The 11,820-nt window shown below is 41.2% G+C and overlaps 1 protein-coding gene across 2 annotated transcripts in view; it reads left to right on the top strand.

Moving 5' to 3' along the window:
* The window catches only part of Thada (THADA armadillo repeat containing), a 276,549-nt gene that overhangs the window by 15,071 nt on the left and 249,658 nt on the right, over positions 1 to 11,820 (top strand). For both annotated transcript variants that reach the window (XM_029471015.1, XM_029471016.1), the window contains exons 11-17: positions 405 to 1,096; positions 2,870 to 3,021; positions 3,588 to 3,743; positions 4,570 to 4,692; positions 7,090 to 7,213; positions 8,132 to 8,286; positions 11,444 to 11,651. In XM_029471015.1, the coding sequence (XP_029326875.1) occupies positions 405 to 1,096; positions 2,870 to 3,021; positions 3,588 to 3,743; positions 4,570 to 4,692; positions 7,090 to 7,213; positions 8,132 to 8,286; positions 11,444 to 11,651 (1,610 nt within the window). The remainder of the gene's footprint in view (positions 1 to 404; positions 1,097 to 2,869; positions 3,022 to 3,587; positions 3,744 to 4,569; positions 4,693 to 7,089; positions 7,214 to 8,131; positions 8,287 to 11,443; positions 11,652 to 11,820) is intronic.

Below are 11,820 nucleotides of genomic sequence, written 5' to 3'. Positions count from 1 at the left end.
AGTATGTAAATTGTATCTCCAACTTGTAAAAATTATGTTAGAGCTTTTTTTCTTATCATAAAGGTAATGCTTACTGCTATTAAGTTTTATTCATGGTCTGTAAAGGTTTCCTTATATTCATTTGTTTTTTATTTTATAAAGTAAAAATATTCATGTGAAAATTTCACTTTCAGTTTGGCCTTATTTATAATTTTGTTTTTGTTGTTGTAAATTTCATTAAATTTTTTGTTCATTCTTTGTATTTAAAAGTCATGGGAGGAGTGGGGGGAGGGTATGGGGGACTTTTGGGATAACATTGGAAATGTAAATGAAGAAAATACCTAATTTAATAAAAAAAGTCGTGATACTAATTTCTTTTACTAGGCAGCTTCTAACCATACACATCATGGTCTATTTTTCTTCAGGATTAAGGAGTCAACATTAGAAATGTTCCTGTCTAGAATCCTGGCATCTTGGACCAATTCAGCCATACAAATCCTTGAGTCAGGTTCCTCAGGCTTAAAGGGTCACCTGCATGGGGACTCGTGCGTACCTAGGAGACTCCTGGACTATGTCTACACACACTGGGAGCACCCGTTAGACGCTCTGAGACATCAGACCAAAGTCATGTTCAGAAATCTTTTGCAAATGCACCGGCTCACTATGGAAGGGGCAGATTTGGCCACTGACCCCTTCTGTCTGGAGTTGGCTAGGAGTCTTCTGCAGCTGGAATGGCACATTAAAGGGAAGTACGCTTGCCTCAGCTGTTTGGTGGAGAGTCTTGGAATTGAACATATTTTGGCAATAGATAAAACTATTCCATCTCAAATTCTAGAGGTGATGGGAGACCAGTCATTGGTACCTTATGCAAGTGACCTCTTGGAAACCATGTTTAAAAATCATAAGAGCCTTTTGAAGTCCCAAACTGTCACCAATACCTGGATGGACAAGTGGCATGAGACTTGGGTTTTTCCTGTCCTTTCTGTACTGTGTGGAGGAAACTTGGATCAGAGATCTTATGTGATTGATTATTACCTGCCACGGTTACTGAATTACAGCCCTGAGAGCCTGCGCTACATGGTGCAGATTCTTCAGGCATCTGCTGATACTGGAACTGGTGAGAGAATTTTTGTTTTATGAATTTCTATTTAGGATACTTAAATGTAAGCCTCTGGGCAGATGTTTGTCATCTTCTAGTTTAAATATGTCCTCTCTCCCCTTCTATAAGTGGTAAAGAAAGCTATTAATGACACCCACTTCAGACTGAAACATTTTACTTTCAGTAGCAGAGTGGAGTTTTTGGCTGAAGTAGTTTCAACAAGCCAAGCAGTGATCTCAGTTGTAGGGTTTTCTTTTGTGTTTTGTTTTTTGAAAAAGATTGATTTGTATGTGTATGAGTGGTTTGCTTGTGTGTCTATATGTGCAGCATGTGTGTGCCTAGTGCCTTTGGAGTCAGAACAGGGCATTGCATCTGTTGGAATGAAGTTACAGACAGTTGTGAGCTGCCATGTAGATATTGGGCTACTCTCTTGGAGAGTAGCCAGTGCTCTTAACTCAAGAACTATACTCTCCACCCCTTAGTTATAAGGTTTTAATCTCTTTATTTTTTTGTTCTCAAGCTAGAGGAATGCTGTCTGTATTTTATATAATTTTCTTTATCCAGGCGATTGAGATAGCAATTAAAAATGCTGTAGGCAGGCCTAATAAAGCAGATGGGTTTTTGTGCTTAGTAGGAAGCACAACTTAAAGACAAACTATGTAGTCATTTAGAATTGGGGGAAACATCCCGCTGAGACTCGAGTGCTAAAGGAATCGTGATTTGTAATTAATATGTGGCCGTCCATATGTGGTAATTCCAGCACTTGGGAGACAGAAGCAGATGATTGCTTCCAGTTCAAGGCCAGCTCAGTATACACAGTGAGTTCCATACATGTCATGACTGCATGAAACAAACTCTCTAGATAGATTGACGAGTGGGTGGGTAGGTGGATGGATGGATGGATGGATGGATAGATTAAAATTACCCTTTTGATAAAGAAAAAATATATACCCTTATTTGCAATTGAAGAAACTTTGAACTATTGGCTCTGAGAGGAAATTTTGGTTTCTTGATACAAAAACAATCTATTATATAATAGTCTTTTAATAGTTATTCTTGCATTTTTGAGCGACCACTTGAGATATGACCTGTTCTGATGCTAGCTTGTGCTTATTTTGTTAAGCCACAGTGTCCCACGCCTTCCTTAGCTGCTGATCCTATGCTAAAGTCAGCAAGTCTCTGTAGTGCATATTTGTGTTCTTTACAATGAGAACAACTCAAAAACCAGTTATGGGTTAGTGTTTCTTTTTTTTTTTCTCTTCCAGACAGGGTTTCTCTGTGTAGTCCTGGCTGTCCTGGAACTCACTCTGTAGACCAGGCTGGCCTCCAACTCAGAAATCTGCCTGCCTCTGCCTCCCAAGTGCTGGCATTAAAGGCGTGTGCCACCACTGCCTGGCTTAGTCTTTATTTTAAAGGAAATAATAGTCTTTGAACAATTACAGTGTTCTACTATTCTTGTGAAATTGTTTATAACTTTTCTTTACCTGATTTTTTTTTCTCTAATTCACATATGGTGATTTTTTTTGTCAGTGTTAAGACCAAAAGTAAAAGTATTAGTGAATAAGTTATGATTTCTTTAAATTAGTAAGATAATTGTGCTTACTTGGAATTATTGGCATGAGCAATCATCTCCAGTCATTTTTATTTTAGAATAGCACTTTAATTCATGTTAGAATTTAAAGTTTAATGTTAATTGGATCATAAAAGTTGACACGTCATAGTCATTGCATAGCACAGGAATAGTCTCTGCTCTTGTGCTTTTGGAACAAGAATAGTCTTTTCTCCTTTTAGGGTCTTGTAATCACAGAGGAGCTCTGGGAGCTTTGATGGCATGTCTACGAACAGCTAGAGCTCATGGACATCTTCAGTCTGCAACTCCTGCCTGGGAGAACCTTGTGTGTAGTGCAAGGGTAAAGCAAGGCTTAATTCACCAGCACTGCCAAGTAAGGAAAGTTTCGTTCCATCCATAGTTCCTAATAATCTAATTGCTTTAGTAGCCCAGCTAGAGGCCCCTGAGTTGAACCTAGCACTGTCAGAAGCCTGTTAAGGAGCCAGTAGAATGTGCCATCCTTGTACTCAGTCTATGCAGTGTCTGGTGGCAGCATAGACAGCTTACACAAAGAAACTACAACTCGGAGACACATCCTACATGTCAGTGTGCCCTGGTAAGGTAGTTTATCTATCTGTAAGGCTTACGAGAGCCTGACCAGGTGCATGGTGCTTGGCTGGTGTGAGCTGAAAGTGATCTGTGGAGGCCTGCAGCAAGGTAGCACTAAGAGGACAAGAAAGCCGTGGGGCAGCGTGCTGTGGAAGTGAGGCTTTGACTGTGGATTTGTGAGGCCTCCGTCTTCTTCATGTAATGAGATCGTTTTACAGGATGTGATACAAGGTGTATTGACTGGGAAACCTTTTTGAGGTATATGTGGGTAACATGAAGTTTACACAAAATTATAAGTATTTTAGGCTTCTTTATTTCAGAGAAAAATTAACGTATTTTCATGTATTTTAGGTGCGGATAGATACACTAGGCTTGCTTTGTGAAAGTAATCGGAGCACAGAAGTGGTCTCTACAGAAGAAATGCAGTGGGTTCAGTTTTTTATCACTTACAATCTCAACAGCCAGTCTCCAGGGGTGCGCCAGCAGATTTGCTCACTCCTTAAAAAGGTAGAATTTTGCATCAGCATGGGAAAATAGTAATTGCTCTAGAAATTACTGTTTAAAAAGGTCCAGATTTGGGAAGAGTGTGGTACGGTTGTGATATTGGGCTACCACCTGGCTTCATGGCCTCAGAGTTTTACTCTGAGTTCAACAAGTTTACCTGTCGGATTAAAATCCAGCACACAGAGTTCTTTCATTTGGGTGTTTTAAAAAAAAAAAATATCAACCCTGACCTCTTAAAAAATATAATTTTAAACATTTTATTCATTTATTTAGGGGACAGGTGTGTATCCCAGGGTGCAATTATGGAGGTCAGAGGTCAGTTTGCAGGAGTTGGTTCTCTCCATTTGTCATGTAGATCCTGGGAATAGATTTAGGTTGTCAGGCTTGGTGATATACACCCTAATTCGCCAAGTTGTCGCACCAACCCCAACTTGCTCAGCGTTGGGGTTCTTAGAGCATAGGTGGTGTGAAGAAAGTGTTGGTGATGGGGGAAGAAGCACCCATGAAATGCTAATCTCATGACTAACTTATCTGAATCAGACATATAGTGCATCTATGGTGAGGAATTGGTAAGGTATAGAATTGATTATCATTTTGCAGGTTCACACCAATTTAAAGGAAATGGGAAAACTGGTTTAATTCTGATTGCAGTAATACGTTGTTTTTGGTAAAACTATAAAGTGTTGATTTTATGTGAAAAAGAAACTGCGGATTTCAATATTTGAAAATCCAGGCTCTCTCTTAGCCTTAAATTGTCCTTGCAGGCGGATGTTTTAGTTTACTGCGTGGCTTATATATGGTAAAACAAAAAGTCCTTTCTCCTTAAAAGTTGTTTTACAGGATACAAGAAAGTTCGCAGGTACTTTTTAAATTGGAACAGAGAAAATCTACACCTGACTTAGAGAACCGATCCATCAGAGAGCAGCCTTCTGTCTCTTTACAGCAGTATAAGGTAGGTTATGTACAAGACATGCAGGCCTCAGAAAACACACACACTTGCGAGTACGCACCAGAGGGTAGCAGACAGAAAGCCCTTGATGAATTGTGGCTTTGTGCTTTTTCCTCAAGCTGGAAGTTATATATTCCTTCTGGGTCTGGGCATTCCACTGGAGGTAGCCTGAGTTGTAGTATCAAGGCAATACTTGAAGACTCTGTCAGAATGACGTAACTGGGCTCACCTTGGTAATTCACTTCTTGTGGGCCAGTTTACTTATTACTCAGACATTTGGGTAGTTGCTGTCTCTAAACTCCACCTCTTCAAATGGCACAAGATGCTGCTTGGACTGTGGCTCAGATCGACAACTTTCAGTTCTGTGCGTGTGTGTGTGTGTGTGTGTGTGTGTGTGTGTGTGTGTGTGTACATGTATGCATGTGGAGGACAAAGGTTGATAGGAAGTGTCTTCCTTGATTACTTTCCACCTTATTTTTTGAGACAGGTTTCTCACTGAACCTGGAACTTGTTGATTGAGCTAGATTGGTTGGCAGCCAGCCCCAAGCATCCTCTCGTCTCTAACCCAGGACTGATTGAAGGCGTGCATTCCAACCCTGGGCTTTGGGTGCCACAGATCCAATTCAGGACCTCATGATGACATAGCAGTTGTTACACTGACTTACCCCATCCTCCTGACCTCCTGCTATACAGGTTAGCCAGGGCCACATAGTGAGCTCTGTCCCAAACAACCAAACCATACAAATCAGGCAAAACCTCTGAACAACTTGATTTTGAGGATTGAGAAGACCCTCTTTAGCCTTCACTTGACTCACCAAGTAAAGGGGCTTGCTGGGCCTACCATCTTGAGTTCCATGCCTAGAATCCACATGGTGACGGCCTACCCATGAACATGGCATCTGATTGCCACGGCACAGTGATATGTACTGCCCATGTATGAATACACACATAATAAACAAATAAATTGATAACAATTAAAAAAAAACACTACGATCCATTAAAAGTGAGTATATAATGCGCCCTGCCCTGTGTGTGTGTGTGTGAGTGTAATGTTTATTAGCCTCCCTTAGATCATTGCTGCATTTGAGGAGATATCTATCTTTTGTTTCTTTCTGAAAGGAGTGACATGGCATTCATGAACTGTCACTTCCGCCCTTAGGAACATAAAACCTTGTGTGGATTGAGATTCTACATTTTCATCAAAGCTTGTAGTTCGTTTTTTGCTTAGGGATCTTCCTTTTTCCTTCCTTTGAAAGAAGGTCTCACTGTATAGCCCAGGGCGGCCTCAAACTGGGATTCTTCTAGCCTAGTTTTCTGAGAGCTGTGTTATAGTTATGGGTACTGTGTCCAGCAGATAGGCATTATTTGAACATTAGGCCTTAGAAACTTAATCTGAGTCCCTCTGTGGTGGAGTGCTTTCTTACTATGCATATAGTCATGTGGTGAATCCCAGCCTAGGTGTGGGCTCCAACACGTGGCTATGTGGGCTACATAAACTAGAAGTGGAAGTGAATGCCTGTTGTCTCAGTGCTTATAAGGTAGAAACAGGAGCATCAGGAATAAAGGCCACTCTCAGGAGGCAAGTGGAAAACAATCTTTGGATTAATTGTATCACAGTCAATTTGGTAGTCTTTCTTGGCTGTTTGTTTGTTTACTCTCAAACTTTGGAAAGTTGTAAACCTCTGATGCCTGATGTGCAGAGAAGTCAGGATTCATAAAGCCCTGCTGTAGACAGGGCTGAATAAACCTTGTTCTTTCTAAAATTATGTTTGTGGTTTATCTTGTTGAGTCTGTGAAGACAGTGTTTATTAAGGTCATGATGGATGTAGTTTGTGCCATGAACACTGTCCATTTTATGCTGCTGTATCAAGTCCTTAGGGAGGGTGCTTTGAAAGGATCTAGGTTATGAAGAAGAATGTTAGTGGCCAGAAAGACCAAACAGCAGAGTTAAGGGTTCGCTGACCATGCCATGCTATAGCAGCATGGTGGGCACAGCATGGAAGGAGCATGTGGTCAGGAGTGAAGGCAGTACAGCTAGCTGAGAAAATAGATCTGTAGCATAGCACTCCTGCCGTGGAAACTAATAGTGTGATTTACTCCTGTGCCCAGGGTTGGAACCCTCTAGACCTAATTACCTAATTACCTTCCACCAGGCCTTGTCTCTTAAAGCCCCTGCCCTCCCACCTCCCACTGGGGGTCAGACATGAAGCAGATGAATCTGTAGGGATAAACTGTCCAAACTGTAGTAGGTGTCAAGCTGAAGAGTCGGACAGCTAGGACAAGCTCAGCAGCCTTCTCCCTGATCAGATAGAGCAGACACACTTAAGTTCTGAAGGAACCCACCTGACCAGCTGCTAGTTAACTTCATTATCCTTAACTGTAATATGTTCTTCATTTTAGAATTTCATGTCATCTGTTTGCAACATTCTCTTTGAAGCATTGTTTCCTGGGTCTTCCTACTCGACTAGATTCTCAGCTTTAACCATCTTAGGCTCAGTAGCTGAAGTGTTCCCTGATCCAGAAGGTAAGCGGCCGCGACGTCGGGAGACATGCACCGTGTGAGCTGTTGCTATGCTTGACGTTTGAGTCTTACTGTCTCTATATAGACTCCCTTTTAATGCATAGCTCTCATTTGTGCACAAGTAAAGTTGCTAGTGAAGGGAAGTGAGAGAGAGAGAGAGAGAGAGAGAGAGAGAGAGAGAGAGAGAGAGAGAGCTGTCTCCTCCTGTTTGTCACTTTCTAAGCACATACTAAACTGGGTCCTTGGTGTGGGTCTTCTTGCTCACCACACCAAGACTGCCTGATCTACCCTGCCATGTTTATTTGTGCTGATATAAGTAAGGGCTTCATCTCTTAAGTTTAAAATGAAAACCATAATGGCTTATCTTGTATTTAATATATAAGATGAATGAGGCTTTGTGGTTAAAATGTGGTTTCTCATATATGCCATCTGCTTGAAGATTTCTACACTTTTAGAAATCACATAAAATAATACAAAAATCATTACATACCAACAAATTAAATTATCTATATGAAATGTACATTGATTCTAGGAAATGCTTTTAAATCTTAAAAATATATGGTCCAAGTCCACACCATTGAGCTCTGCTTTTTAAACTGCTGCGGTGGCAGTGGAGGTTTAAGAGGCAGGAGGTTTACTGCAAGCTCATTGGTAGGTTCCAGGTATGTGGTCTCTGTAGTTCCTTTGGGTTTGTAATTTTTGCTCAAAACATATCACTTTTCACATTTTTAAAGCTGTAGTACTTCGTTGTCATTTGAGAAGATACAGTTCTGCTATTGTGCGTAGTGTATGTTGTGTGAAGTACAAAGTGAAATCTTAACTGTAGATGAAGCAGGAAGTATGAATTTTTGTATTGCTCTTATATAAATATTTGGCCATATAACTTTGGTAAGTTTGATTTTTGTTTATTTAAATTTTAAGGTAACATCCAAACAGTGTATCAGCTGAGTCATGACATTGATGCTGGCCGTTACCAAATACTTATGGAGTGTTTCACTAGTACTTTTGAAGAAGTGAAAACCTTAGCATTTGATCTTCTGATGAGGCTGTCATCAGTAACAGCTGGACAGTTCCAGGTATTTGGGCGTTATCTACATAAACGTGCGTGAATGCAGAACTTTTACTTTACCTTAGGGAGAGCAGTCAGGATTCCCCCAGCCCTTCGCCTTCTACAGCTTTTGGATATTTATTGCAGTTGCTATCTGTCCTTACTCTTTCCAGCATGGGAAATGGCCAAATCCACATCATTGAGCTCTGCTTTTTAAACTGCTGCGATGGCAGTGGAGGTGTGGGAGGCAGGAGGTTTACTGTTGTCAAGCTCATTGGTAGGTTCCAGGTATGTGGTATCCTTAGTTCCCTTGGGCTTGTAATTCTTGCTCAGAACATATCACTTACAGTCATTTTGAGGTTTTAAAGATAATCTCCCAGATTAGCAGACCAAGAAGCTGAGTGTAAATAAGGCAGACAATGTGCTCCGGTCTTCCAGTAAGCAGTAGCTAAACCGAGACTGAAACCTCAGACTCTTTGAGGTTAGCTGCAGTTCTCTGCTGACGCGCTGGGCCTCAGCCCTCCACCTGACACTACTCTTCCTGCCGTGGCAGGAGACAAGGTTGGGTAGGAGTATAGAGTGAGTATAGAGTATAGAGTAAGTCTACAGGGGAACCCTGGCCAGGTTCTCTTCCTTTCCTTTTATCTTACTCTGGGGATGTTGGGTCAGCAGGGACATAGAGGGTGTTGAGTTTTGTTTAGCCTTTTATTAATACTCTCTAGAGTCCTGTGGGGACTGCAGCTGTTAGGTATATGTAGGGTATGAAGGTACAGCCTGACATCATTTTATAGGTGTAAGATTCAGTGGAGCAGAGATGTACAAGACAGCAGTGTTGTTGCTTCTGTGGGTTTGGTATGGCATTGCAGCATCTTAGGGTGTCACTGTTCTGATTGGGTCCAGGTTAGGAGTTGTTGCCCAGCATCTGCCTGTATTCATAAACTTTTCAGGTACCTTAGTGAGCAGAAGGTTCTTGGTGCTCACTGCTAAACTCTTGTGCCCTATAAGAATTTAATTTAGATTTTCTTCTGTCTGCACCATTTCCTTTACTGGTTATCACATGTAGCCTTTTCTCATATAGATTAGCTATGCCTCATTGATTATTCAAATGGTTTTTGAGAGGATCTGCAGTGAGAAAGTAAATTATTGAGAGGCCTGCTTCTTACAGACCCTGTGCAGGGCCTGGAGAGGCCCTGTGTGCCTTTCATCTGTAAACATGTGCTTGTCCCAGAGATACTGTAGCATTAGAAGAAACTTTGTCTCACATGGTTTAAGTCAGGATCTCGGTTACAGTATCTGGTCTTGTTGCATGTTAGTAAAATGGTTGACATATAAACATTTAAGACTTGAAAGTAGGGCAGGTGAGATGGTTCTGTAGGTAAAGGTGCTTGTCACCAAGCTTTGTGACCTGGGTTTTTCTCTGAACTCTACATGATAGAGGGAGAAAAATAGTTCTTTTTGTTTTCCCCTGACCTCCATGTGACTACTGTAGCCTGTGCAAATCTCTTTCAGCTCCCTACCACCCCCCAAAATAAATAAGTGTAATTAAAATAAAAGAATTGATCACCTCCTACTTAAAAAAGACCTTTAAGATATGGACTCTGTATTTCCCTAACTTTTGCACAGTAAGTACCTTTAACACTAGCTTAGTACCCTGTGTATGACACATGTCCATGATGGCGTGTCTTTCTGACGTATGTCCTTACTACATCTGATTTACGTCCCATCTTTTTAAAGATTTATTCATTTATGATATGTAAGTACACTGTAGCTGTCTTCAGAACCCCAGAAGAGGGCGTCAGATCCCATTACAGATGGTTGTGAGCCATCATGTGGTTGCTGGGATTTGAACTCAGGACCTTCGGAAGAGCAGTCAGTGCTCTTAACCACTGAGCCATCTCTCCAGCCCCCTACAAATCTTAATGGTACATTAATATTTTAAGTTTTTGAATTACATTTTCATCTATTTTTTTTTCTGTGTGACACTGTATGTACGTATGTGTGTGTCCGTGTGTAGGTCAAAGGACAAATTATGCAAGTTGATTCTCCTTAAGCATGGTACCTTATCTAGGGTTCATTATATTAATATATTGATCTAAGTGGAATAAAAGTGTTCTCAGTTTTAAGACTGTTTATTTTGCTTCTTACTGATTTATAGGTAGGGTAGTTTAAGATTTACTCTAAGCCAGGCGTGGTGGTGCACGCCTTTAATCCCAGCACTTGGGAGGCAGATGCAGGCGGATTTCTGAGTTCGAGGCCAGCCTGGTCTACAGGCTGGACAGCCAGGGCTATACAGAGAAACCCTGTCTCAATAAAAAAAGAAAAAAAAAAAAGAAAAAAAAAGATTTACTCTAAGGTCAAGTAGAAAAAAATTTAGATAGAAATAAACTGACATTACAGTCAGTACATTTGCTATCTACTGTTTTGAAATTGTTAGTCATCATTAAATGTCATTGTACTAATAATAAAATTCAGAGATAAGTTTTTAACTCTTTCTAATAGGTAGTTATGGGACAGTCGAAACGAATCATAATATTATTGATCAACTAAACACTGATGTTCAGAGTGGCGAGTACACGGCTTGTCAGCTGTGTGACTGGGACTGGGATCCATGTGTCCTGTTGCCAATCCAGTGACTTTCTTTCCCTAGTTGTTACAGTGAGTTTTCCCTTGTTCTGTTTTCTTACTTATTACACAGTATAGGAATTTGGATGCCAGATTTCTGAATCCTATCTGGTCCTCTGTTCTCCACTCATGTATGGAGTTTTACCATGAGGAGCCTTTTTATGGCTGTGTCATTCAAGCAACAGTTCTATGGAAGGGAAAAAGAAAAAGGACAAGGACGTGGTGCTCAGACAGAACATACACTGGGAGAAACAATGCTGACTAAAGCCTGTGCTCGGAGTAGCCATGGTGACAGTGGCACAGCTCAGAAGTACAGCAAATGCACAGAGTTAATCTGTTTCCCGTTGAGTTTCCCAATGAAACGATGTTAAAGGGCTTCATCTCTAAAGTGGTCAGTGATGATCACCAAGTCCTATGACAGAAGAAGTCTATGTTCATAGAGAGAAGCAGGCCGTGCACATCACTGTTCGTATTGACTGTCAGCCAGATGTGGGGCATTCTTAAGCACGTGGTTCCTTCAAGGTGCTTTCTGCCATGGTGACCAAGACTGTGCTCTTCTCTAGGATTCTGAGAAGCTGCAAGACCTGTTCCAGGCAGCGCTGGAGCTCAGCACTAGCACCAAACCGTATGACTGTGTGACAGCCTCCTACCTGCTGAACTTGCTGATATGGCAGGATGCTCTGCCAGCCTCCCTGTCTGCCTCTTCCCCACAGCAGCTCACACGCGGAGCAGGAGAGAAGTCTGCTGTGGTGGAAAGGAACACATTAGTGGGTTTGTATTGAGAAAGTGACCTTTGGCTGTAACTTAGCAAACCCTCGGTTTCATTTTCTATTTGGTCAGCACTCTTTGGCTTAAGAGTCACTTGTTGTTATCTTAAGAATTTATCAGCACACAGGAGAATGCCTGCATTATTCATGCAAATTAATATTTACTCACCTTT

The sequence above is a fragment of the Mus caroli genome, chromosome 17 (assembly GCF_900094665.2).
Source record: "Mus caroli chromosome 17, CAROLI_EIJ_v1.1, whole genome shotgun sequence".
Lineage (NCBI taxonomy): Eukaryota > Metazoa > Chordata > Mammalia > Rodentia > Muridae > Mus > Mus caroli.
This window is presented reverse-complemented; position numbering and strand designations above follow the sequence as displayed.